The 23,995-nt window shown below is 39.6% G+C and overlaps 1 protein-coding gene across 3 annotated transcripts in view; it reads left to right on the top strand.

Annotated features, from left to right (window-relative positions):
• The window catches only part of nkain4 (sodium/potassium transporting ATPase interacting 4), a 50,296-nt gene extending 26,521 nt beyond the window's left edge, over window positions 1-23,775 (top strand). Inside the window, exons 5-8 of one of the 3 annotated variants that reach the window (XR_003935783.1) lie at window positions 7,108-7,168; window positions 19,834-19,918; window positions 21,354-22,344; window positions 22,382-23,775. Coding sequence is in view for 2 of the 3 variants with exons in the window: in XM_030138162.1 (XP_029994022.1) it covers window positions 7,108-7,168; window positions 19,834-19,918; window positions 21,354-21,363 (156 nt within the window). In the remaining variant the exon portion in view is untranslated. Of the gene's footprint in view, window positions 1-7,107; window positions 7,169-19,833; window positions 19,919-21,353 lie in introns of all 3 variants that reach the window. The other 2 variants (XM_030138162.1, XM_030138163.1) reach the window with 2 other exon arrangements.
• Window positions 23,776-23,995: the final 220 nt, after the last annotated feature.

Here is a 23,995-nt window from a genome sequence, read left to right as displayed (position 1 = left end):
GAGGCCATTAAATATTTAGTTTGGACTCCAAGGAGTATGTTTCATTAAGATGAAAAATGTGGATCCGTTGGCCAGTAATGGAGGCGTCACTGTCATCTGTCTGCTTTAATTCATCATGACATGGAGGGAAGCCGTTCAGAAGTGGTGCTTTGGTACAGTCAGTCTTATGCGGTTGCCTATTTCCACCACAGGTTACATTCAGACAAGCCAAAAAGTAACTTCCCAGTTTAAAGAACGAGCTCTGAAATGGAAGAACCTCAATATATTATTCATTTATCAATAATGGGATTTTTTAAATTCTCTTTTATGTTATTTGTTGGCAGCACCTACAGTGTATACCACTACCGTTGAATGGCTTTGGTTTTCCACTAGTGTCATAATAATGACTGATTTCCCTATCAATGCAGTCAGCAGAAAATCCACACTTCTTTCCCTGACGCTCTATATATCGTCTTATCATCCTGCTTTACTTCGGTCCTGTGCACTGCTTCGCTCTTAAATAAAACAGTTGAGTCGGAGAAAACAACTCCTGCGAGATAAAGAGGAGCCTGAAAGAAAAAAGTACACAAGAGAAAGAAGAAAAACTGTGCAGGATATGAGATTCAGTTTACATCGGTAGACATAACTTTTACAAGCTTAAAGGGAGTAGTGAGAGACGTCAAGGCCTTGTCAGAGCTGCTGAGCTTCTCATAAAGCAGCCAAAGAAAATCCACACAGAGACACACACACAGATATCATTTAGTAGAGGTTATTACTGCCACAGGCAACACTTTTTTCTGTTACTCCTACATTCCCTAGAAACCTGCATTGGGAGGATTGTGTGGATGGTGATAATAGGGGGGGCAGCAGTCTGCGTCATTCTCTTGTTCCATTGCTCATTTCCTCTCATTTTCATCCCTTTTTTTTCCACCTTCTCATCACAATCTCTCAGCTCTGGCTGTCTTCCTGTCTCCTTTTCCTGCCCTGATCTCATACTGTTTGACCTTCACGTCCATCAAAATTCCCACAAATGATGTCACAGTTCTTCCTTTCTGTCTTTTTCCGTTCACTTTTACTTCTGCTCCTGTTTGTGTTTTCTTTGAAGTGCAATAGCTGTCATGTCAGTTTACTTTCTATGTTCAAGTGTGGCATGTGTCTCATCAGGGAGCACACTAGAAGTGGGGGAAGAATAATGGCCCCTGGATGATTAGAGGGGCCCCCCACAGCAGGCCTATAATGTGGGCAGAACCCAGTGATTACGGCTCTGGGCTATGCTTACCTATAGGGTCGGATGTGTGTTTTCTGAACAGCAGGATCCCCCCCACCCCCCACCCCCACTCAACCAAAAGGTCAGCTTTGATAACTCCTTTAGTCCATGTGTTGTTTTCAAAGTCTAACACCATCTCCACTGGGCCTCAATATGTTTTTATTTGAAATCTGCACAGAAGGATCTTTGATGTTCTTGCATTTGAAGTCCAGTAATCTGTCACAAATCAGGAGATAGCCAAGCATTGTCTGGTATAATAATAGCATATTGCACTTTTGTAGTATGTCATCTTTGGTTTTGCATTGCTGCTCTATTTTAAAGTGTCTGCTTCAAAACATTATGGTGATCACAGTATTAAAAGCCATCTAATGCAGATTACGAGCAGTTTTTAGACTGCTGCCAAAAATAGGAAGGAAGGGAAGAAAGACCTCAAGACCAGAGGAGAGAATTAGGCTTCTGGAGGCCACTGAATATTGTGTCAGGCTACTCACAGTACATCATAAAAACATGACTGCCGTCATTATACTTCAAAGGCGTTCGCTGCCAAGAGCTTTAATTGTTAATCTGTTTTGCAGGGAAATGGATTTTGCTCAGATTAATTTTACTCTAATATTTGGTCTTTTTAAACTTCTGAGAGTAGGCAGAAAATGCAAAAGATGGAGAACTTGGAGAGGAGAAATGAGCTACTAATACTTTAGACAACATCCCTGTCCTGGTTGTGTTTCTTTTTGTGTCAGTTCCTTTAATTTGTCTGCTTCAATCTGCTTCCTTTTGATCCAGAGAACTCCGTATTTCTTGTTGAAACCTGCATTTTTTTTTTCTTCCTATAGCCTTTATTTCTCTGCAAGGATCTTTTTAGACATAACATGCTGTTATGTGCAGTAATTTAATGAGAAAGATGCAAATCAGCACAGTAGACCTGTACCAACCACATGGGGTCCAGTGTACACTATACATCTGTGATGTGTGTGTGAAAGCGAACATACAGAGATAGAGAGAGAGGGGGGCGGTTTGGTGGAAAAGAACAGGTGGACGGGGTCTCTGCAGTCCCTATCTCATCATGTTTTGTCATTAAACATGCAGCTGCCCAAACACACAGAGACACACATCTAATTTTGTGCAGAGACGCTTGCTCCTTATTGTCAGCCAGAAAGTCCTGTGTAATTAACCTACAAGACATCTGTACGCCCCTCTCTCTCCTTCCTTTCTCTTGTGATATATTCAGCCTCAGAATTCCTTTCATTATAGCACTTAGTGAATTTTCTCCCGACACTGACCTACAATCAATAGTGTGTTAATTAGCTCATGGATCGACGCAGATATCCATCACTGCACTCATGTATACACAGACGAGCTGATCATCTTGAAATTCTTTGCAAATAATCCCCATAGGTAGATACAGAGCTACAGTGAATTATTATTTTTCTGTTCAGCTGAATATTTTAGTATCCTTTTTAAGTAACCGATTACTTGACTGTTTGTTCAGTCACATGCATTGAAACTAGAGCAGGCAGTACTTTGTAATAAAAAAAGACTGATAATTGCACTTTTTCTCATAGAAAAGCCCATCCAAACAAGTAAGTTTGAGATCTGTGCATAGTCCTGATCATAAAGTACACCCAACCATAGTGCACTGGTGTCTCTGAATGAATGCACATTAGTCAAGACAGGTCTGTGCCTTTTTGGACTGACATATTCAGTGTAAACCTGACCTTCATTAACTTATGCAAATACAAGCAGCTTTTTTTTTGGTCAGCCTGCCTTCCTCTCACACACATTCATACACGAATGGCTGAGCCTTGAACTTCTTTTACCCCTCATTATCTTAGAGGAAAAACACAAATACTGCAGAACTATCACAAATAACTTCTGTAGTTTCCCATGAAGCATTGTAAATACTAAAAGGCCCACTGGAGCACTGCTTTTCTTTTGATGTTTTCCCCCCACATCCAGCAATGCGTTTTTTCTGCCGGGTTTCTTCTGTAAGTTGTCATTGTTCCCTGCCCAGCAACCTGCAGAGGAGACGGGAGAAGACAGACCACAGAGCAGGACGGCACTTTTATGTCACAGCAACATCAAAACAAGACTGTACACAGAGTTGGTGAGGAAATGACACAACGGGAGTTCATGTTTTCTTACTGGCAGTGACTTGGAGAGCAGTGCCTGGAAAGTGTCTGACATAAAGACAAATTTGCAGAGTACAAGGGAGAAGTAAGTGATTGGCAGGCAAATTAGATGGCTTTAGTGTGGCGCGTCCTTGGTGACAGGCTGAGGTCTAGTCTCCGGGGATAGGAGGGGGCTTTTATGAACTTAATTAATATGACATTAATTTCCAAAGTGATCCCTGAACTCCAGAAGTGACAGGGGGAAGTCAAAGAAGAAAGCTGAGGGCTGTGTGTGTATATGTGTGTGTGGTCTGTGTGGGCATGATTTAAGGCCGCTTAAAATGCAAGGAGTTATAAGTGGAATTGTCAGTTGTTATTGAGGACACTGACCTATTTTGGCTCAGGACAGCGGAGCCTCTGGCAAAAAGCCACCCAGTGTGCACTTCTCCGATTGTATTAGTTTCCTGTACATCACACCAATGTATCGAAGCCATAGGAAAGAAAACTAGACGACAGAATAGTTTAAGATCAGTCTATAATAGGCAGATGAGGCCGGAGATGGAACTTGTAGTAAAGTCGTTTTTTTTTTTTGGTGCTGTCAGTAGCTATGAGCAGTGATATGCCTCCATTTACTTGATCTCTTTTTTAAACAGAGATTCCTATTTATACTGGCTCTGTCTGTTCTCTATCTATTGTATGCTGCCCCTCTTGGGCAGGTCGTTATTGTAAATGAGAATCAGTTCTCAAATAATTTACCTGGTTAAATAAATAAATAAATAAATAAATGAAATCTATTTACACTGAGCCAAATAAAATATTTGTGTCTGCCGTTATGCATAATATGAGCTCATGAGACAACAGACCTTCACCAGTGCCAATAGCTGTCCTTTGTAAGAAATAAATTAAATACTGTATATATTTCTGACATTTTTTACAGTTGGTTGATTATATTTACATTTTTATTTAACTGATCATTTCTAGAGATGATTCGACTAAAACAGGGGAGACTACAAACTCAGTGTTATGAGTGTTGTCCTGTGGAAAGATGTTAAATATAATAATGGACATTCTGTGATTGTTATGGAACCAACTGTTTTCAGGGCGATGAGCCGCTTCTCTTATATTGTTCATTCAGACAGAACAGCCTCAGGTTTCCCCTTCGAAGACAGGTTACAATCTCTCCTTTTAGCCATAATATCTTTTGTTATCATGCTCTGTGTTCCTAACTTTTTGTACAGTATATCAAGGCAGAATAAAGCTGCAACTTGTATTCTTTGAACAATGAAATACTCTGTGTATGTCTTCAACTCTGTGTAAATACATTCTTTTAGTATGTATTGTTTTAGAAAACTTACGGTTTAAAGTTCTCTGCCCGTTCAGTGACAGAATCTTCTTCTGAGATGTTGTTTTGTTTTTTCTTGGCTTTTGCTTGAGCTTCTACTTTTGTCTGCTGTGACATGTTTACTGTGTGTTTAAATCACAAGACCACAACAGCAATCAGAGCCCTTTATGGAAATTAAACAAACAGGCACTTCTGCCTACTGTATTAACTCATACAAGAACACACTTGATGCCAGCTTTTACAGAACAAAAAACACACGTGGCCACATACACACAGTACAAGTGAAAAAAGGGTGTACCCCCCCACTGTTAACACCATCTTGTGTTTGACACTGCCTTTATACATATGCTAATTCACCTCCATTTCACCACCACTGTAATGGATGGGGTGAGACCAGCAATTAGATAGTACAGGGGGAAAAATATGTGGGAGAGAAGCGCAGAGAAGAGTTACATATCTTATCTAGCCCACACAGAGACAGAACCATTCCCTTTACTGTTACACGACACACCTGCGTTTCATTCATAAATAAAACATTTAATCTACATCTGGATGAACTTCAATCAAAGCAAAGTACGGAGCACCCATGAAAAATAGACTGAAACCCAAAATGATGGAGATGAAAGGCCTGAACGCTGCACACCATCTTTGTTCCTCTCGTAATTACCACAGCCAGGCTAAGTTGTAGGATGAATGAACGTTATATAAATTGCCACCCAGCATCATAGGCAGCCATTCCTCTCATGGGTTCTGTGTTTATACACTCAGTGTGCGAGGAGGGCAGTGTGCCCGACGCTGCTTTAATTGGCATGGCCAAGTGCCAAGTGATGGATGGATGACTGGGTGGAGAGAAACTGTCTTTCCCTGTGTCTGTTTCTGAGTCGATGACAGCCATCTGCCAGTTCCACGGGCTGTTCTCAGTGCTGTGTGTTTTCCTGTGTGTATGACGCCGTACAGTCACTTGTGTGCTCATTCTGTTGATTTCTGGTGCATCTGTGTTACTGTGTGAGCACCGCTAAAGCTGTAAACTCTCAAAGCATTGCTGACACAGTTATTAAAGCACAGGAGAACATAAGTTTATATATTCCTCAACTTTGTTACCAACTACTGTAATACACAGTTGCATAGATTTTCTACATTTACATATTGGTCGTTTCATACTGGGACCTTCTTAATATCTTAAAACAGATCAAAGCAAATATTTGGACAAAATAATGGACCCAGTATGTGTGGTGTAATGACTACCATACAGTCGCAAAAAAAAATATTAGACCATCAAAAGTCATCAAAAACAATGGTTATGCAATCAAGTACTAACTTCTGTGTGTATCACGTGACTAAAACAGACAGAAAAGAAAACATGGAATGCCTGAAAGCACTGTTTTTGGCAGTACAATGCCATAGCTATTGATGTAAGAACTGAAGGGATTTTGGTTATTATCAAGAAAACCATGGAAAATGGGTAGATATCAGCTCTTAAGTTAAACTCTTATGAGCTATGTTTGTTGTTATCATTATATTTGTCCAGACAAATGTACGTTTAGTTGTACCAGGCATTAAAATGACCAAGAAATTGAAGAAAACAAGGGGTGATCTAATAATTTTTTCCGCGACTGTATATACTTTGAATGGTGAAGTGCAATTTAATGATTTATTATAAATTTTTTTTTTTTGCCCCAAGCTACAGATTGTTGTTGATATAATGACAGGATAACATAATGAAAAAAAAAAACTTTAATGCTCATTTATTTTTAATCACCTGTTATTAATCTATATATGTCATAATAATTAATAGCTGTATTAACACGGCGCTGGAATCGGCTAATTGCTGATATTTGCATACATACTTGATTAAAGACATGACCAAGAGTATTGTGTTCGATGTCTATGTGTAATGTGCTCGTAGAGATGAACCTACAGAGTATTCCTCACTGTTGTGGATCAACACTCAGCTCTTTGTTTGGCTGTTTGGTGTTCACCTTTGGGTTGTGGTAAATACTCACACAGCCACAAGTTCAGAAACAGACAGCAATAAAGTTTTAAAACCCCTCCCATACACTACCCCAGAGCCAACGAGCAAACAGACACCTTCGGCATACAGCAGACGAAATATTAATGTTTACTCACAAGTTCACAGCTTATCCCCAGTGCCCTTGCAAATCAGCTGTGGCTGCTTTTATTATTAATTGAACGATTATTACTCAAAATTGTTTCATGTGTTTTCAGTTAACGAATCAATAAATCATTCCAGCTAAACGGTGTTGATTTCACCACGTTGCATCATCTGCCGGCCGAAGTAAAGTGTTTTCTCCACACACCTCACCGTTCTTCCTGTAGTATCTGTGTGTCTTTCAGAGAAAACACACAGCTGTGCATCAGCTGTCTAACCTCTCCTATCTGCTTCTGTGTTACAGCTCCTGGGCTTCGTGTATGCCTGCTACGTTGTCAGCGCTATCACTGAAGAGGAGGACAGCTGTGAGTCCCTTAACCTCAACCCGCATATAGACACACACACAGTCATTCTTGAACCCAGAGCTTTGCAGCAATGAATGAATGAATCACACCCAGACCCACTCGCACAGATGAGACAGATGAAAACACCCGAGTTGGAAAGAACAGGACCGTGTCTCTCTGTGTCCTTATCATCCTTCCTTTTCCCTGTTCCCCTCTCCTCCCCCACACCAGCTGGGCCCTCGATCCCTCCAGAACCAAAAGATCCATGCGTTCCCTCTCCACACCTCCTTCAGCCCATTCTTTCCTTTGTTTTTCACATGTACACTTGTCACTGTTCTGTGTGGTCCTCACTGTCATTACAGCCGCTCCTTTAATGCACTCTGCCTTTCCCTTTTCCTCACTTTCATCTCTCTACGTGCCCCCTTTATGTTTGTCACTCCAGCTGTCTGTTTTCTGGTGAGAGTGGGTGTATGTGTGTGTGTTTTTTTTTAACTCCTACATTGCACCTCCCCCATTTTCTTGTTCACAAACACACACACCCCTTCCTTCTACATGTATATCTGTCTTGCAGCTTGTCAAACATGTGCATCCCTCCTCCGCAGTGGCTCTTTTTCAACACACCCTCATCCCTAAAATACTGAATAAGTCAATTATCAGTCTCTCCTAAAAAGACACAGTTGCCCAGAATAACAGTGTTAACATTAAAAACTACATAACTGACACATGCAGGCTGTAACAATGCCATGTTTTCAAAAAATAACTTGGTTAAGGGGAGGAAAAGATTATGGTTATGACTAAAATAAGTTACATGGTGAACATCATCATGCTTACAGTAGCAAACACACTGTTATGATTAGGTTTAGGCACAAAAACAACTCGGTTAGGGTAAGGAAAATATTGTGGTAATGGCTAAAATAAGAAAGTTACATGACAGTTGTTAAAAAACACAAAAAAACACATGTGCTGGGGTTTTACTGGCTGGAGTGGAACCATGTTAATCATGTGTACAATGTTTTCATCTGGATCAAGTTTTTGACAACATAATTTAGAAGCTGTAATCATTATATGCTGTGTTTTACCATTATTTTATCACACTTTTCTTCAAGTAAGCAAAATCACAGAATATAGGTTCAGTGCCGAGTGTTAATGCAGATTTACCTTTTATCTCTACACCTGTGTGTAAACAGACAGCAGCATTTGTTGGCAGCCTTGAAGGAAAAAGAGGAATCAGTGGCACCATGCCTCCTTTCTGCTCCAGTAAAATAATAATAACATTTATTTAGTACATTAAAGAATGTGTGAAGATTACCATAAAATCTGCAAAAGTAGTTAGAAATGCTAGATGAATTTCCATTGGACCCTGGATTTGAGAACACGCTGGTGTCCACTATTCCCCTCAAAGTTGAGTCTCCTATAGAAGCAATGCATTAAACTGTTATACTAGTGGTGCTGAATTTTCTGGTCAGCGATAGAGTCCCAAATTCTGACTAACTATTTGAGAACCATATGAACAATAGGTTGCAGAATGTCAAAATTCTTTTCCTTCATTCGTAACTGTTTTCCCACTCAGTTTGGTGTGATGTAAGTGACGGGCAGGTGAACAATTTCATCATGATATTTCTGAAAAGGACACAAGGCACCAAGGACCCTTCAGCCCAGACATGATGAGTGTTTACTGTTGATTCCTGCAGAGGGAAACTGTCACAACCCACAAGTCAAGATCAACAGTCTGAAACATATTAGAACAACTGTGAGTCAAGACAGTGGGCTCTGCTACTCATGCCGCGTTTCCATTACGTGGAACCAGCTCGACTTGTCTCAGCTCGACTCAGCTCGGCTCGACTCGGGTACCAGGTCCTATTCCTAGAGACTGTTTCCATTACAGGATACTATCGACTTTAGAGTACCTGGACGTCATAGCGATGCAGCGCGTTACTTTCGTGTCGTCTGCTCAGAGAGTTGCTGATAATCTCACTTTTTGTGTGTTGCTCCGTCAAGCTCATGCTGAATTTTTACATCTGAATCTCCTGGACCGACCATGGTGTAGTTTTCGGGCTGTCATCATGTGGATTAACCTACCACTATATTTACTGTCAACTTCCGCATCTGTTTTTTGTAAAACGGCGGGTCACAGAGACAACTCTCTGACCAATCAGTGGTCTGCAGTGTTTACACGTCACATTTTAGTATCTGTTCCCCAGTCTTGGAACCTCGGCGGAGGTGATACCAAAGAAGTAGTACCCAGTGCCAGATTCCAGGTCCTTTTTCGTAATGGAAACGCAAAAAGGCCAAGTCAAGTTGAGCCGGTACCACATAGTGGAAATGTGGCATTAGTTTTCCTCTTAATTGTGCTGAATGTTTATATCTATAAGTAAATTTGACCAGTTTAGCACATATTATCCTCAGATTGTGAATAAGCAATAAAAGGTGCAAAATAATTGAGTTTTTTAACATGCTGACATAACTCCACTCATATAAATCATTCTGATCTGGTGGACAAATTCTAAATGCAGATTTCAAATCAGTATACCTGATCAGATATCAGTGGAGCACAGATGTTTGTTTTGGTTGTCCACTGGAGTTTGAGGTGGCACAAAGTTCAATGGAGGGGGCCACTTCATCGTCCTCTGTGCTGGAAAAACCCTGCATTTAGGAACGCAGGTCCATAGAGGTCATTACACCAACATAACCCTCACCAAATGCCTCCTTCTGTCCCTGTTTAACAGCATCATTAGGTATTAGATGAGTATCAGACTGCCTTATCAGTTTTTCTTTTACATGCTATAATTTATACAAGTACAAGATGTTAACAAATTGTTGAGTAATTCCATTGATATTATGCATGAGCTCTAAGAGTGTGAGAAAAGGCAGAAGGGTACAGCAAAATAGGTCATAAGAAGGTGAAACCAGAGATGGACACTTGGTGACAAATGACCCAGCTGCCATGACCTCGTTGGCAGCAGGTCAGGAGGTCAGAGGTCCTAATAGAGTTCAGTGCAGTGCAGGAAACATTTGATCTGAGGGGCAATTGGGATTAGCACTGCAGTAACCCCTTCTACATACAGTGCAGCTACATCGAAGAATTTGTTTTCACATATTTTAGCTGATTGAAGTCAGGCTAAAACTCCAATCAGTAATGGTTGAATGAACAAGCTCTCTCTGAGGATTAGCTGAGACTCTATGGGGTTTCTCAGGTAAACACTATGTATTCATATGCACATTCTTGTTTGATACTAATTATGAACAATCTGGAGCCAGACTGTAATAATGTGACATACTTAAGTAGACACCAAAGAGCTAATTTGATTGAAAACACTGCAATAAAGGAAGTACTACATACACTAATTCCACAGCAGACTCTTGTGATGTGGGGGAATTCGAGTGTTGTTTCTGCATGTGTTCCTGCCGACCAGTGGCACTGAAATCCATGGAGCTCTTTGTTGGTCACATACCAGAGATTCACTGTCTGTGAGCGGTTAACATCCCCACCCAGCTGATTCTCCCTCTAGCTCTAGGCTGTACCACTTAATCACCAGTCACCCCTAAGTAATCCCGTGAGGGCATTTCAGTCGAGAGTAGAAGTTGGAGAAAAAAAAAAAAGACCTTTCTTTCCTAGTGACTTTCACTTTGATTTTGGTGACCTTTGAGCTCCATTAATTTCTTTTGAGGACCATTGGTGCAGATTGTGTTTGTTTAAAATCACACCAGACAGCCATTCACTCTTAAACAAAAGATAAAAATAACAAGAGAGTAGCAAGGAAAGGTTGGGCAAAAAAGAAGCTTGGGGTTAGAGAGGTATAATGTGTGATTTTTATTGGTTTTAACTATCTGGTTCTTCTCTGATCTGGGCTTGGGAGGAGTGAAACACTGCTACGATTTTTGCTTCCAACTGGTAGCTCTTTGTTATTGTAATCAGCCTTTTTCCTGCACACACACACACATGAAACTGTACATGTAGACACAGGTGTGCACACACGCACACAAACCATCACAAAAACCAGCAAAGGCACTTTTTGCTCTCATTTGATGTGTAGATTAAAGCACATTTTCTACACTGAGCTCCCTGGCTGCCTCAGCATCTCTCCTCCCACTCAGAACTTTTTCTTCTCATTACTTTTCTTTCCCATGTTTTCTTTCTGGTCCTGATTTTTTTTTTTTTAAAGAAATCCATGCTATCTCCCTTTCTCCTTTGTCTATTTTACCACCTTTTCCTGTGCGACTGTAATGAGGTGTGCTTGTAAAAAGTTAGAGGTCTCTGGTCACTCATTGTATCAGCCTCATTAAGCTTGCTGCTGGTCAATAACTTCCCAAGCTGATTGCATCTCACCAAGAGCGGAAAGGTTGGCAGAATCCGCAGGAGAGACTGGGGAAGAAGAGGGGGAAGGAGAGACAGAGGGGAGATGGAGTACATGAGGAGGATGGACGAGGTGTTTGTCAGGAGCAAGCCAAGGAGGGAGATGAGAGACAGCGCAATATGCAGAAACAAACACAACAAGACAAGATGAGCTTTTCCCAAAGAAGGAGATAAGACAGGATTCCTCTCACATCGAGCACTCTCTCACTCTCCGAGGAGAGGCTAAGTCAGATTTGAGTGCTCAGCACAGCGTAAAGAATGGAATAAGATACACACAAGCACATAAACACACACACAAAAAGTGCAAAGACACACAATCGGCCAGATCACTTTAGCAACATAAAATCCATCAGTCTGACTATGACATGGTTTCAGGCTCTATTGCTGGTGCTGTGTGTGGGTGTGTGTGTTTTCCTTTTAACGTTCCTCTCAATGTTCCATTCGTCCCTGCCACTTTGTACCTACATTTGTACAGTGTGTATTCACCCGCACGTACCTACGCTGCATATATTTTATGTGTGTGCGTGAAGTTCACTGTGCATCACTGACTCATTGTTTGTGTGTAGGTGTTTGTGTGAATGAGTGTGTGTGCGTGTCAGATTTGTTACACAGAGTTATCGGTGGCGAGCAGGCACACCGGCAGAGTGAGTGGTGGGGAAAATCCTCTTTGTAAAGTAGGTCATGGAGTTAGCCGCCTAGTGCTAGGATAAGCTTGCTTTAGCATGTCTGCTAATTATGCTGCCGCCCTCTGTGCTGAGTCACATCCCCAGAAAATCCTCCGCAGCAGACTAGATGGATGGATGAATGGATGGGTGCACGGGTGGGTTAAGATTATTTTCACCCACCCATCCACTCAAGCTGTTTTAATCTGTTGCTGAATGTTGCAACAAACATTGCTCAAATGACACTACACAACATTCAGAGATAGCAGATGTTCAGATGTTTTTTACACTTGTTAAATATCCACTTCGGAATTGTCTTTTTTCTGCGTTATTGGTTAAGGTGCTGAATGCAAAGTGCAGCATCTGTTCTTCATGCATGGCCATTCACATATGATACATTCTTTGATTCTCCTTCACAATCCCCTCTGTACTCTAAGCTACTGCCCGATCTAGTCTCTCTCCAGCTTTGTCTATTGTTTAGTCTTTAAAAATTCAAATGTTTAATATTTTATTTATCCTTTATTGATCCAGAGAGATCCCACTGAGATACAAAACCTCTTCTTCCTGGGAGTTCGGGTAAAATTTGTAGCAAGAAACAGTTATAAAACCATTAAATGCATAAAAGCAACATAAAAAAGATAGTAAAAGTAAGGTAAAGAAAGTAAAAGAAAGAGGCAAATAGACCATATAATATAATCCATAACTCTACAGGGGTTTATGGGAAGAAGCATTGTTTTGTATCTTTAAAAAGTGTCTGAAAAATGCATCTTAAGTTATTAACATGAGGGTGTTTCAAGTGAAATAATGTTTTATTGAAATGTCAGTGGTAGCAAGACAAGACTGAGCAGAGAAAAAAAAGCAGCATTAAAATCCAGTTTTTAAGAAGCAGATGGAATCATTGGCATCTTATAACATTAATATTTATTAAATGAGAGAAATGACAGTCACACCAGCATATTTTACTTAAGTTACATTTCAGTGCTGTAAAAAATAACTTTATGATACATTCATTCATATATACAGAAATAAATAGCTACATCTTGAACAGCTAAACATGTAAGCCAATTCATGTCTTTTCCTTTATACAGTGACAGTAAACACTCCTGCTTTGTTTTTATAAATGAATTCATATGGGAGGATAAATGACATATCCAGTGGGTCAGCACATATATGAATTACAACTAGGAAAAAAGCCAAGATCAATGCAGTGTTGAAGAAGATATAATTGCAGCGACTAAAATAATGACAGCCTAATCTGTTCGGTTTGACTCGAATATTATCAGCAAGGACGAACTTTCTTGTTTTAGTGGAATAGTTTTGCTATTTTCATGGATGGTTAACTTTAAATGCACTTTCCATCAAACATCTCTGAAGTTTTTCATATGCAAAATAAGTAAGCATAAAACATAAACTGGTCTTTAAAGTAAATTAGTAGTCTGTATAGCACTGATGGCTGTGTAATGGTGTGTGAGGGCAGAGATGCAGCGTTGCAGAGTAGAGCCAAGTATGAAGAGCTCCCTAAATACTGAGTGTGTGTGTGTGTGTGTGTGTGTGTGTGTGTGTGTGGAGAGAGAGACCGCAACTTCGTCTCGTGTCTCATCTCCAGCCTTTTCAGACAGTTTTCTGCCTTCTCTTTATCACCCTCTGTCTCTGTCTTGTCTCGCGTCACCTGCTCTTTTTATTTGCCAACCCTGTCTTTTTCCCTTTATCTCTGGGCCTGTATTGTTTTTTTGTTTTTTTTGTTTTTTTTTACTATTGGCTCACCAGTCTCTAACACACACTGACACAATCGCACACTGCGGGAGCTGCAGCCGTCTACAGTAGATCGACTGTCAGCCCTGACTGATCCAGTGAAGGTCCTCTGATTTCAACCAGTTTCCACTTGAGCTGAAACATAATCGTCTGACATAACTCCCTGCTTGTTTAGGGGCACCTCAGAGATACCTAAACTACTGACCTACATACCTCCCATTTCTTGCTTGTATCCACACAAGTGAAAACCAGCATGTTTCCTCCTCCTGGAAGAAATACCCTTTCACATGCTCCATCAGCTGCCAATATCTGTTTTCAAAGACGCTATTGACATGAGAGAAGCAATATTAAAGTCCCTTCTTCATATTGACATGTTTCTGTCACTACCACACTACCAGTTTTTTCTGATCATGTTCTTAAAGTTTGTACAGCAAACTTAATCACACATCTCTCCGCATTTATTCAGTTTCCAAGTGTTGTTTGAGCGGAGCAAGCATGAGGAACAGACTGCACCAACAAGTCACAAATATTTCCATAAAGTGGAGCCCATTAAAATATGATGCCCAATATTACCTGGCATGTGTTAGTGTTTTCAGAAAGCCTAGTCTGTTTTTCTGCCAATTTTGTGGGTTCTCTGCAGTCAAGATATGGCACTCACCTTAAGGTTTATCAAGCTGTTAGGTACAAAAGTTTAATTAAATGAACTGCTTGATGTGCACACTCCACACAGATGCTTTGTAGGTGCAAGCTGGTTTGGGAACGCATGACAGTAAGAGCTCACAGTGGGAGTTTATGTTGTGGAATTGTGGCTACACAAGCTATTTCTATCGATGTATTTTATTCTACTTAAGCACTACCATTTGTCATATTTGTCACCAGGATTACATAAAAAGTACTCCACCAACTTTCATGAAACTTAGAGGAAGGGTAGGGCTGGGACCAAAGATGAACCCCTAACATTTTGTAGCGGATCCATTAAAAGACAGAAATTGGAACTGTTTCGCACTTTCTTAGAATTTACAAAGGTAACAGTAAGTAATAGGGCTGGGCGATAAAATGATAACCATATATTTTGCAAAATAACTTTTCCTCCTTAGAAATATGAGACATGCTCGATACAGTTGCGATAGAATTCATTCGTCCATGTTTTGACAGATGTAAGAACAGCCAATCATAATTAAGTAGCGCTGCACTGAACCAATCATGCTAGAGCCATGTCAAGTTAGGTCAGTGTTTCTCAAACTGTGGGGCGGGCCCCCTGGGGGGGGGGTGAAAGCTTGCTGGGGGGGTCATGGGATCACTCCTGGGTGGTTTTTTTTTTTTTTTTTTTTTTTTTTTCAGGTTACAACATGTAGCAGGTGGAACTGATGTTTTAGCATTGGAGCACCCTGGACTCATTTTAGGGACGTACAACAAACAAATCTACTGCCACGGTGATCTGTCACTAGACTAGACAAAGAGTTTAGGTTTGGAGAATGGACAAGGATTGGACTGGAAAAGACAAATGTGCAATGTTTGTGTTTTTGCACAGTTTGTACAGTTTGCACTTTAATGTTCTGAGATGTGCAATGCAAACGGGCTCATTGTTAAAATGTTCGTCTTTGTTACCAAAATGTGTTTGTTGTTCTAAAAAAAGGAACCTTACTGTCATAGATGTAAGATAATTGTGCATTTCCTGTTTTTATTTGGAAAAATATTGTCTCAGGGAGCAGTCTTGTTGAGTTTATTTGTATTGTTCACACAAAAATCCAAGTTACTTTTAATTTGTGCCACAAATAATTGAAGGAAAAGCAAAAAGGATTGTTACAGTATTGATGTTTCTTTCAATAAAAGTTATAATTTCACCACTGTTACAGTGTTGTTGGGGTTGAGGGGGGCCTGGAGATTTTTTGTCCTCCAAAGGGGGGCCTGACAGAAAAAGATTGAGAACCACTGAGTTAGGTTGACGTGCGCAGCACAGGTGTAAGAGCAGCCGCAGCACACACACTAATGTTTGGGCTGCAGCGGGATGAGTGTTCCCTCGGGTGAAAATTTGACCAAGAACTCGGGTGACCAGGTTACTGAAAAGTAGGGTGCGGCATAGAACCCAGGAGTCGGATGGTCAAAGCATGTTAAGTTTCCCATTCGGTTTACGGTAGTTATGACAGTTATGGAACACACCCCCACGTATATACCCCCTGCATTGTTTCGTGAAGATGGTCTTTTTTGTATGCATTCTCTTTTAAAACTTGAAGGCTTTGGCCTGCTGGCCAGACCTTTAGTTTAGTTTTAAATATATGTACCTGTTTTACTTATCTGAAACAGTTGTATAATGTTCTTCAGCACATCTGTCATGTTCAACCTCTGACAGAAAATAAATCTTATTTAAATTAAAAAAATAACCTTCTGATGTCTTCACAACTAACTTATGAGTAACGGAAAATTTAAGGTTGACAGAATAAGTGATTTGATTTATTTCGTGATACATATTGATATCATAATTTTTTTCCATATCGCCCAGCTCTAGTAAGTAAGTAAATTTAAGAAACGAGCGACAGAAGCTGACAAAAAGGAGGAAAACATATGTCATAATAATACTGTGGAATGAGTGGAGTGTAGGCCTTGCCAGAGGCCTGTGCTCTCTGGGTGCCCTTCTAGTTGTTTTCTGTTTGCAGTCACGGTGACAGACAAAATTAGAGCGCATGGGTATGGGCGGTGATGACTGTGGTAAATAGAAGCAGCTGCTCACCTGCATGATGGGTTAGTTGGAGAGAGGCTGAATAGATCTGCTTATTTTTTGTTCACTGTTACTTCGATCATGCTCATTAGACGTTTAATTGAAAGTTCAAACGAAAACAAATTTGGACCGGAATGAGTTTCTGTTTAGCACACCTGACAAAGTACAAAACCAAACCTTGAAGGACGTATATGAAGTATGTCTACTTTCAAATTATATTCAATTTGACTTAAAATTATCATAAAAATTATATGTATGTATGTTATGTATATTGGGATTGTAGTTCACAATCTAATATGTTTACGTTTATGTTTACGTTTACGCATTTGGCAGACGCTTTTTTCCAAAGCGACTTACAGGGGAAAACCAATTAAATCACTCAATCAATCAAAATTTTATTTATATAGCGCCAGATCACAAAAAAAAGTTATCTCTTGACATTTTATATATAGAGTTGGTCAAAACCAGACTCTAAGTCAATTTACAGAAACCCAACAGAATCAATAATACAATGAATAATGCAAATAGATGTATCACAAGGTCCTGACCATATATAATAATCTAACTATTCTCTCTGGGCTGTGATTCCAGAATATTTAACAATAATGTTCCTAATTATACACCAACACAGCAGGGCAGTACTGCTCATTTACTCTCTTCTGTTAGCAGCACGTGTTACTCTGGCCGACTATAAACAACGGCAGATACAACTCAAAGGTAATATCAGACAAAAAGGAAATATACTGAGGTAAACAGGCAGTGGTGGTGATAAAAAGTTTTGGACACCCCATGCAGTTTTGATATATTACATTAAGATTCACTCTTAAGTCATTGAACTCTGCCAAGTGCATGCTCCCTTCTGCACATAAACTGTTCTGTCGAGGTCAAAACTAGATGCTTCATCAAGGTAATGTTCCATGAGACACATCCAGGGCATGACATGTTGAAACTGTCCAGAATTTAGTTTTTTTTTTTTTTTCTTTTTAACAATAAAGAAACAAACAAAAAAAAACAACAAGTGGTGCCAGGCACAACAAACCCCGCCCCTCGCACGTATTGTAGCTTATTTTGGCATCGATCCAGCTGATGTCATCATGTCTATGCATGTGCTGATGTCAGCATATCTCTATATGCGTCTCTATATATGTGCCAGTTTTGAAGTAAATTGAAACAAAATTGATATTTTTGTAATTTTGCCCATTATAAGAAACTTTTTTAATTCATAAAAAAATTGAAGTTTGACCTACTTTTTCCAAAATGTAATGATATCTATTCTGGGTCACTGGCAATCTTTAAACTCAGTTTGGTATGAATTCAACCAATAGTTTTGCCGCAACAGACATGTGAATTTTCAGTCGTTATAAGTAAATGGAAAAAAAAAAAAGATTACAAAAATTCAATAAAAATTTGAACTTTTACCAACTTTTCCCAGAATATAATCAGATCTATTCTGGGTCACTGGCAATGTATAAACTCAATTTGGTATGAATTCAACCAAGAGTTTTGCTGCTAGAGTCTTAACAAACAATGAAACAAACAAACAAACCAAACAAAAAACAAAACCCCTTCCTCCCTTTGGGAGTCAGGGTAAAAATCAATTGCATTTGTGTCTGATGCAGCCACATCTTTTGAAAAAAAAAATTAAATAAAAGATTTTTCTGTGAATATTTCATGATAATATTTGAGATTGTGTGAAATTTTAAGGATGTTCAAAAAGATTTTCCACTACTTTGTATACAGTATTATATAATATAAATAATGAGATGCTCTAAGTGAAAAAAATCAATTCAGCAACAGCTTCATAAGCAACACAGAGGAATATGGTGAACTTAATCGTTAAATTGGTGTCTGCTGTAACTACAGTTCCATAGATATTGTCCTGATGCTTCAATCTGTAACCATGTGTTGACTTCTCAAACTGATGGATAGAGTCTCAGACAAATATCGCCAAGCGTAGAGCTGCTGCTGTGGCTAAAAATGGCAACCATCATTATCATCTAACTGTATTCCTCAACACAGCTTATCACGGCAGGGAATGGATCCCCACCTGCTTATAATGAGAAAATCACTGGTACAGAAAAGAGCACGGAAGTGGGTTTTGGTGTGGTTGCGTGTGGGTGTGTGTTGTGGTGTACAGATGAAATGGAGACTCCCATGAAAGCAGAGCAGGGTCAAAGGAAAGGGACAGGCTCCCCGCTGGACCCTGTGGCTCTTTGCACTCATCCTGCCCACCTATCAGTATTCAGCAGACCACCCCTGCATCCTCTTATCAGGATGGAGCTGATTTGGCCTTTAGGTAGTTTCCATGGCTGGCCTGGGTCTGTTTTTCCCCTACAGCCGTTACTTTCCAGAAATTAACGGATCCGCTGATGTTTTTGCCCAGCTCTGTTCTGCACCTCTTGAACTCAGATGTATTTGTTCAGTGTCTTTGTTTTCTCCCCCCCACCACCATTCTGAATCATTTCAATCCCAGTCTCTCTTTTTTGTCGCCCTCATGGTGTTTACAGGACTCTGGCTGCTCCTGGACATTCTGGCCTCTTTCACATGCGCTCCTTCAGCCTAATCTCTTTGGCCCCGTCAGTTAGACCGACAAGCGTGACGCACTCTGTCCTCCCCTCTCCCCTTCTCAGCCTTTTGTGTCCCCCTCAACTGCCGCAAGCCTTTTACTTCATCTCCAAAAATCTCTCTTTGCATCTGTGAAAAATATGCTCTACTTTACTACAGCCATGTCCCTCTCTTTCTTACTCACACAACCCTGGTTTTCTATTCTGCACTTCGCCTAGAGTCCAAACTCTTAAGTGAGAAAATAAACAGAGGGTTGAGCATTCGGCTGGTGGCTGAAGGTCACCTCTGTTCCTGAGCGATAAAAAAGCTTAGGCTATTTTGACAGCTGGCCAGCTTTCACCTGTTCCCGAGCTTTCCCTCCGGCTCCAGGCAGATGCACAGATGAAAAAAAAAACTTTAAACTGTGATTTTTTTTTTCCTTTTTTCTTTATTTTCTTGTCAAACTTACAACCAAAACATAGTTTGCAGTCTCCCTTGTTGTGCACATCCCTATATGTTACATACATTTTTGCATCCATTTCATTCCTCATTTAGCGTGTTGATCTTTTATTATGTTTGCATTTTATTTGTCATGCATGTTTTCCTCTGTTACCATTTGTCTTTTGATTTACTCCATGATTTATGTGTTTGTTTTCAGTTGATTTTATTGGTGGATTTGACCCATTCCCTCTGTACCATGTCAATGAGAAACCATCTCATCTCCTCTTAAAGCCCATGTACCTGTAAGTATGAATGTGTTCTCATCTCATCATACCTGTTGATGCATTTGTGTAACTTTGCAGGAGTATGTGTGATTAAGGATACACAATGCATTGCTTCAGCGTCATCAAATCATATACAATTTACGACATTGCGTTGATGCACAGTTTGATGTTCCCACAACCTGAAAACACATAAAGATCAGCAGAAGAACACCAAAAAGTCAGATCTGATTGTGAGAAGAAACCAGTGTCACTTGTAGGGAGTTATTTGGGTTATAGAAAGGATGATGTTGGCAAAAAATTAACAGGTACTTTGTGACAAAGCCTTCATCTTGATTCCACCAGTTTATGAAACAAAATAATTTCCCTCAAAGTCTTCTCAGAGGAACAGATAAAACCAATTTGCCGTTATAAAGCCAGAGGTGTAGCACGTAAGTTCAAGACTGAATAGTTTGCACTTAAGTGATTATTTATAATTTTATTATCATTGTTTTACATTTAACAAAACCATTTTAGAAAGGCAAGTTTCTCCAAAGACTTAATCACATTATCTGCAAAAAAACAGCCAAAAAATGTGTCCATCTAGTTCTGACCTGCATGTCATTTTGCTCTTCAAAGTATTATTATTATTATTATTATTATTATTATTATTATTATTATTATTATTATTATTTACCTTTATTTAACCAGGAAGTCCCACTGAGATCAGAAATCTCTCTTACAAGGGAGACCTGGCCAAGGTAGCAGCCATAGAAAATCAACACATACAAGATACACAAATGAATAATAAAACAGAACAGCAGCTATTCAAGCATAATGGCCTCTCAAGAAAAACAACAGCATTCTTCCTTCACTACATACTTTATGATACTCTTGTAATCATTAATGGATATGAGTGTTTTTAGTTTAAGATCTTTTCCTGTTACTCCCTCAAAGTGTTGTTGATTTTATCAGTATTCATTATTACAAACAGGCCCGACTAGAGACACTAGCAGATCTAGCAGATGGTTGCTCGCTCAGTATCTAGAGATTTTATCACCAGTCCACGGAGTGAACTACACACTCAGACATGATACATCTTGTAACAGGGCCTGTCATGACAACGTTGTGTGTATATTTGTATTGTTTACCCGTGCCATAGAGAAATAACATGATAGGAATATAGAAAATTCTGTCTAAAATTGGATTAATTAATTAAATTGTGCATGAATCTTAATGACAATAAGCCTGGGAAGTCATACAATAATTCTCTGCCAACATGAAATGAATATTTTATTAGCCTCTTGACAGTTTAATCAGCTCAGTCTCTAATGGGAGGGAGGAAGTTTTCATCTTCCTAACCTATCAGGAGTTATATCTTGGATAAATGTGTTCACAAATGTGGGTGTGGGTGTGGATGAGTCGACATCAGCCATTAACCCGCTGTGCTTCCTTTCCTTGTTTCTGTTTCTTCCAGGTCTACGTAAATAAGAGCCCACCACCAGATAGGTGACACAGCAAATTCCCACGGAGACAACATGGCTGTTTTTATACGTCCGAGGACACTTGGACTCGCCAGACATTCCTCCCCTTCTTGATTTCATCCTTTTGCTACTTTAAACATGTCATTTACTGGTGTGCTGCCCAGAAAGGCCCACGCTTCCCAGTTAGGGTCCATTGTCTTCTGAGATGTGATGACGGGTTCAGGGAAGAGGGGGGTTTCAGTGTAACAAAGTTTCATATCATGTATTATTTAGTGAAATCTCAGCCATTCTCTTTATGTTGAGTTGTTTGCTGAGGTCCTGTTGTTGTGACCTGCCAATAATGATCCAATACTCTCCAAGAAGACGACTGTATAGAACATGTACAGCATATAAATACAGTACATTGTGTATGTAATCAGGGACTGCCCAGCATTCCCAGTCTGTGGTACTGTGTCTTAGAGGACTCTGTGATTTAGCATGTTATTGCTGGTTTGGCTCAGATCTTGGCCGGAGGGCTGAATTACAGTGGAGCCTGTGGAATGAGCTATTGTGTGCTGCCTGTTTACTTTAAACCAGGATCAGTGTGCATAAATACACAAGCAGCGCAGGAAGAGGCAGGGGGAGTGGAGAGGTAGAGGGAGGGCAGAAACAAAAGAACCAAACCTACAGGGGCATCCGTCAAAATAGAAAATGTAATAATGAAGCAAGGGGAGGAAGAATTTGTGTGTTATGTTTTTTTTTTTTAGGGTTTGAAATGTGAACTATCATGAATGCAATGGAGGATTAGTGCGTGAGAGATGCGCAAAAACAAGAAATGGCATGTGAGTCTTATCTTTATTTCTGGAGTCTTATTATTATTTTTACCAACAGCCGAATCAGTGTTTCTGAAGTGTCAGTGTTTTGTTTGAGACAATGCGATGAAATCTTTGTTTTCACTTCAGTTTTTATCCTCTAACTACTGACAGATTTGGCTGCTGACACAGGGTGTGTGTGTGTGTGTGATCATTACAAACACTCAAAGCAAAGGTTACGCAGCATATTTTTAACTTCAAGAAAACAGTAGAAATAGTTGGACTATTCTTATTGCACATGGTAGTGTTAAATTGTGTGGGTATGGTTTTCGGTGTGAAAGTAGCATGGTTAAACCTGTGTGAACCAGAGCGTCTTATCAGTACCACAGTATGGACTGTCTGCAGTAGTGTTGAATTTATAGCATGTTTTATACAGGGTTTGTATGTAATTATGTGTATGATATGTTAAATATCTACAATGAAAAAAAAAAAAAACTCAACTGGATGTATATCAGCTGGTTAAACAGTGACTGAAAGCTTCTACTCAGTGGTTTGTTTCTTCTTTTTCTTTTTTTTTTAATTACATAGCCTAGTACACACTTTACCTATAGACAGAAGTCATATTCCTGTTCATTAAACTGATGGTCGGTGCACTTTTTTTTGTTCATGTTAGACCACCTCAGCTTGAGTCCCTGATGCCTTGAAGGGTTGTGTGAATACTTACTGCCCCCTGGTGTTTAAAGTGTCCAAATACAGTCGCTCTTGCACCTGCCATAAAGCAGTCCTCGATGCTTTGTACTGAAATTCTTTGTGTGCAGTTGACTGTAAATATTTAAAGTAGTATGTTTAGGTGCTGGCAGAGTAATTGCTTTGTTGGAAAAGTCCATGCTATGTCTGGATGTGCATCCTTTCCAAATCCAAAACATCTTCAGTACATCCTTTGTTTAATATTTTGCTCCGTTTACTTCTCCGATTTTTTTCCCAACCAAAAGAGCTCTTAACAAAGATATTTAAGTGTTATATTAGTTAATATCCACCTTCACTGCCACATATACAGTCTAGAAACTGCGACGACTCAAAAACATCACCACTACTGCTGAGTAATTTCTAAATGACCCTCTTCCACTCAAAGATCATCATTTTATTGCTCACTTCTATATTAGCAAGATGCAATAATTTGTGTCGCTGTCTGTTACTATTTGATTCTCTCTGTACAATTGAAATTGTATGCACTCATGGGTTTGTAACTACGGACTAGGTAAAAACACAAAGCACCTCATATTGTAACATAATCAGTGTTAGTAGTAAATTCTACTAAATTAATGATAAAAGCGTCTTCCTCTTGGTGCAATACGGCCTCTTCCCAAACCCTGGTGACTGGAACTAGTTGAAATCTGATATAGTTGTATATGTGCTACTCGACTAAAAGACACCATCTCTTTGTAGATAATTCTTTGTCTTTGTATAGAAAGTGGAAAAAATCCTTTTTGTATTTTTTCTTCTACTTTGTGTCCTGTGCAGCACCATCCTCCTGTAACCTCACTGTGTACTCCTATCCTATCCAGAACTGTGCTTTGTGTTCCTGTAAATAGGTGTTTGTTAATAAAAGAATGTGCTCTTTTAATGATATTCTGCTTCATTTTTATCGATAACTTTAACCCTTTCATGCATGAATTATGAGAACCTTAATGGGTCAAAACACAGTAATATCCCGTCAGAGAGCGAACTTTAATTGATTGCCATTCCAACGTTTATTTCAATATAAAGTAGCTCCTTGTTTTGTATAATCCCTTGTGGTCCAACTAAAGCAAAAATAAATTTAAAAGTAAAAATTTGGGTCAAAC

The sequence above is a fragment of the Sphaeramia orbicularis genome, chromosome 7 (assembly GCF_902148855.1).
Source record: "Sphaeramia orbicularis chromosome 7, fSphaOr1.1, whole genome shotgun sequence".
Taxonomy (NCBI): domain Eukaryota; kingdom Metazoa; phylum Chordata; class Actinopteri; order Kurtiformes; family Apogonidae; genus Sphaeramia; species Sphaeramia orbicularis.
This window is presented reverse-complemented; position numbering and strand designations above follow the sequence as displayed.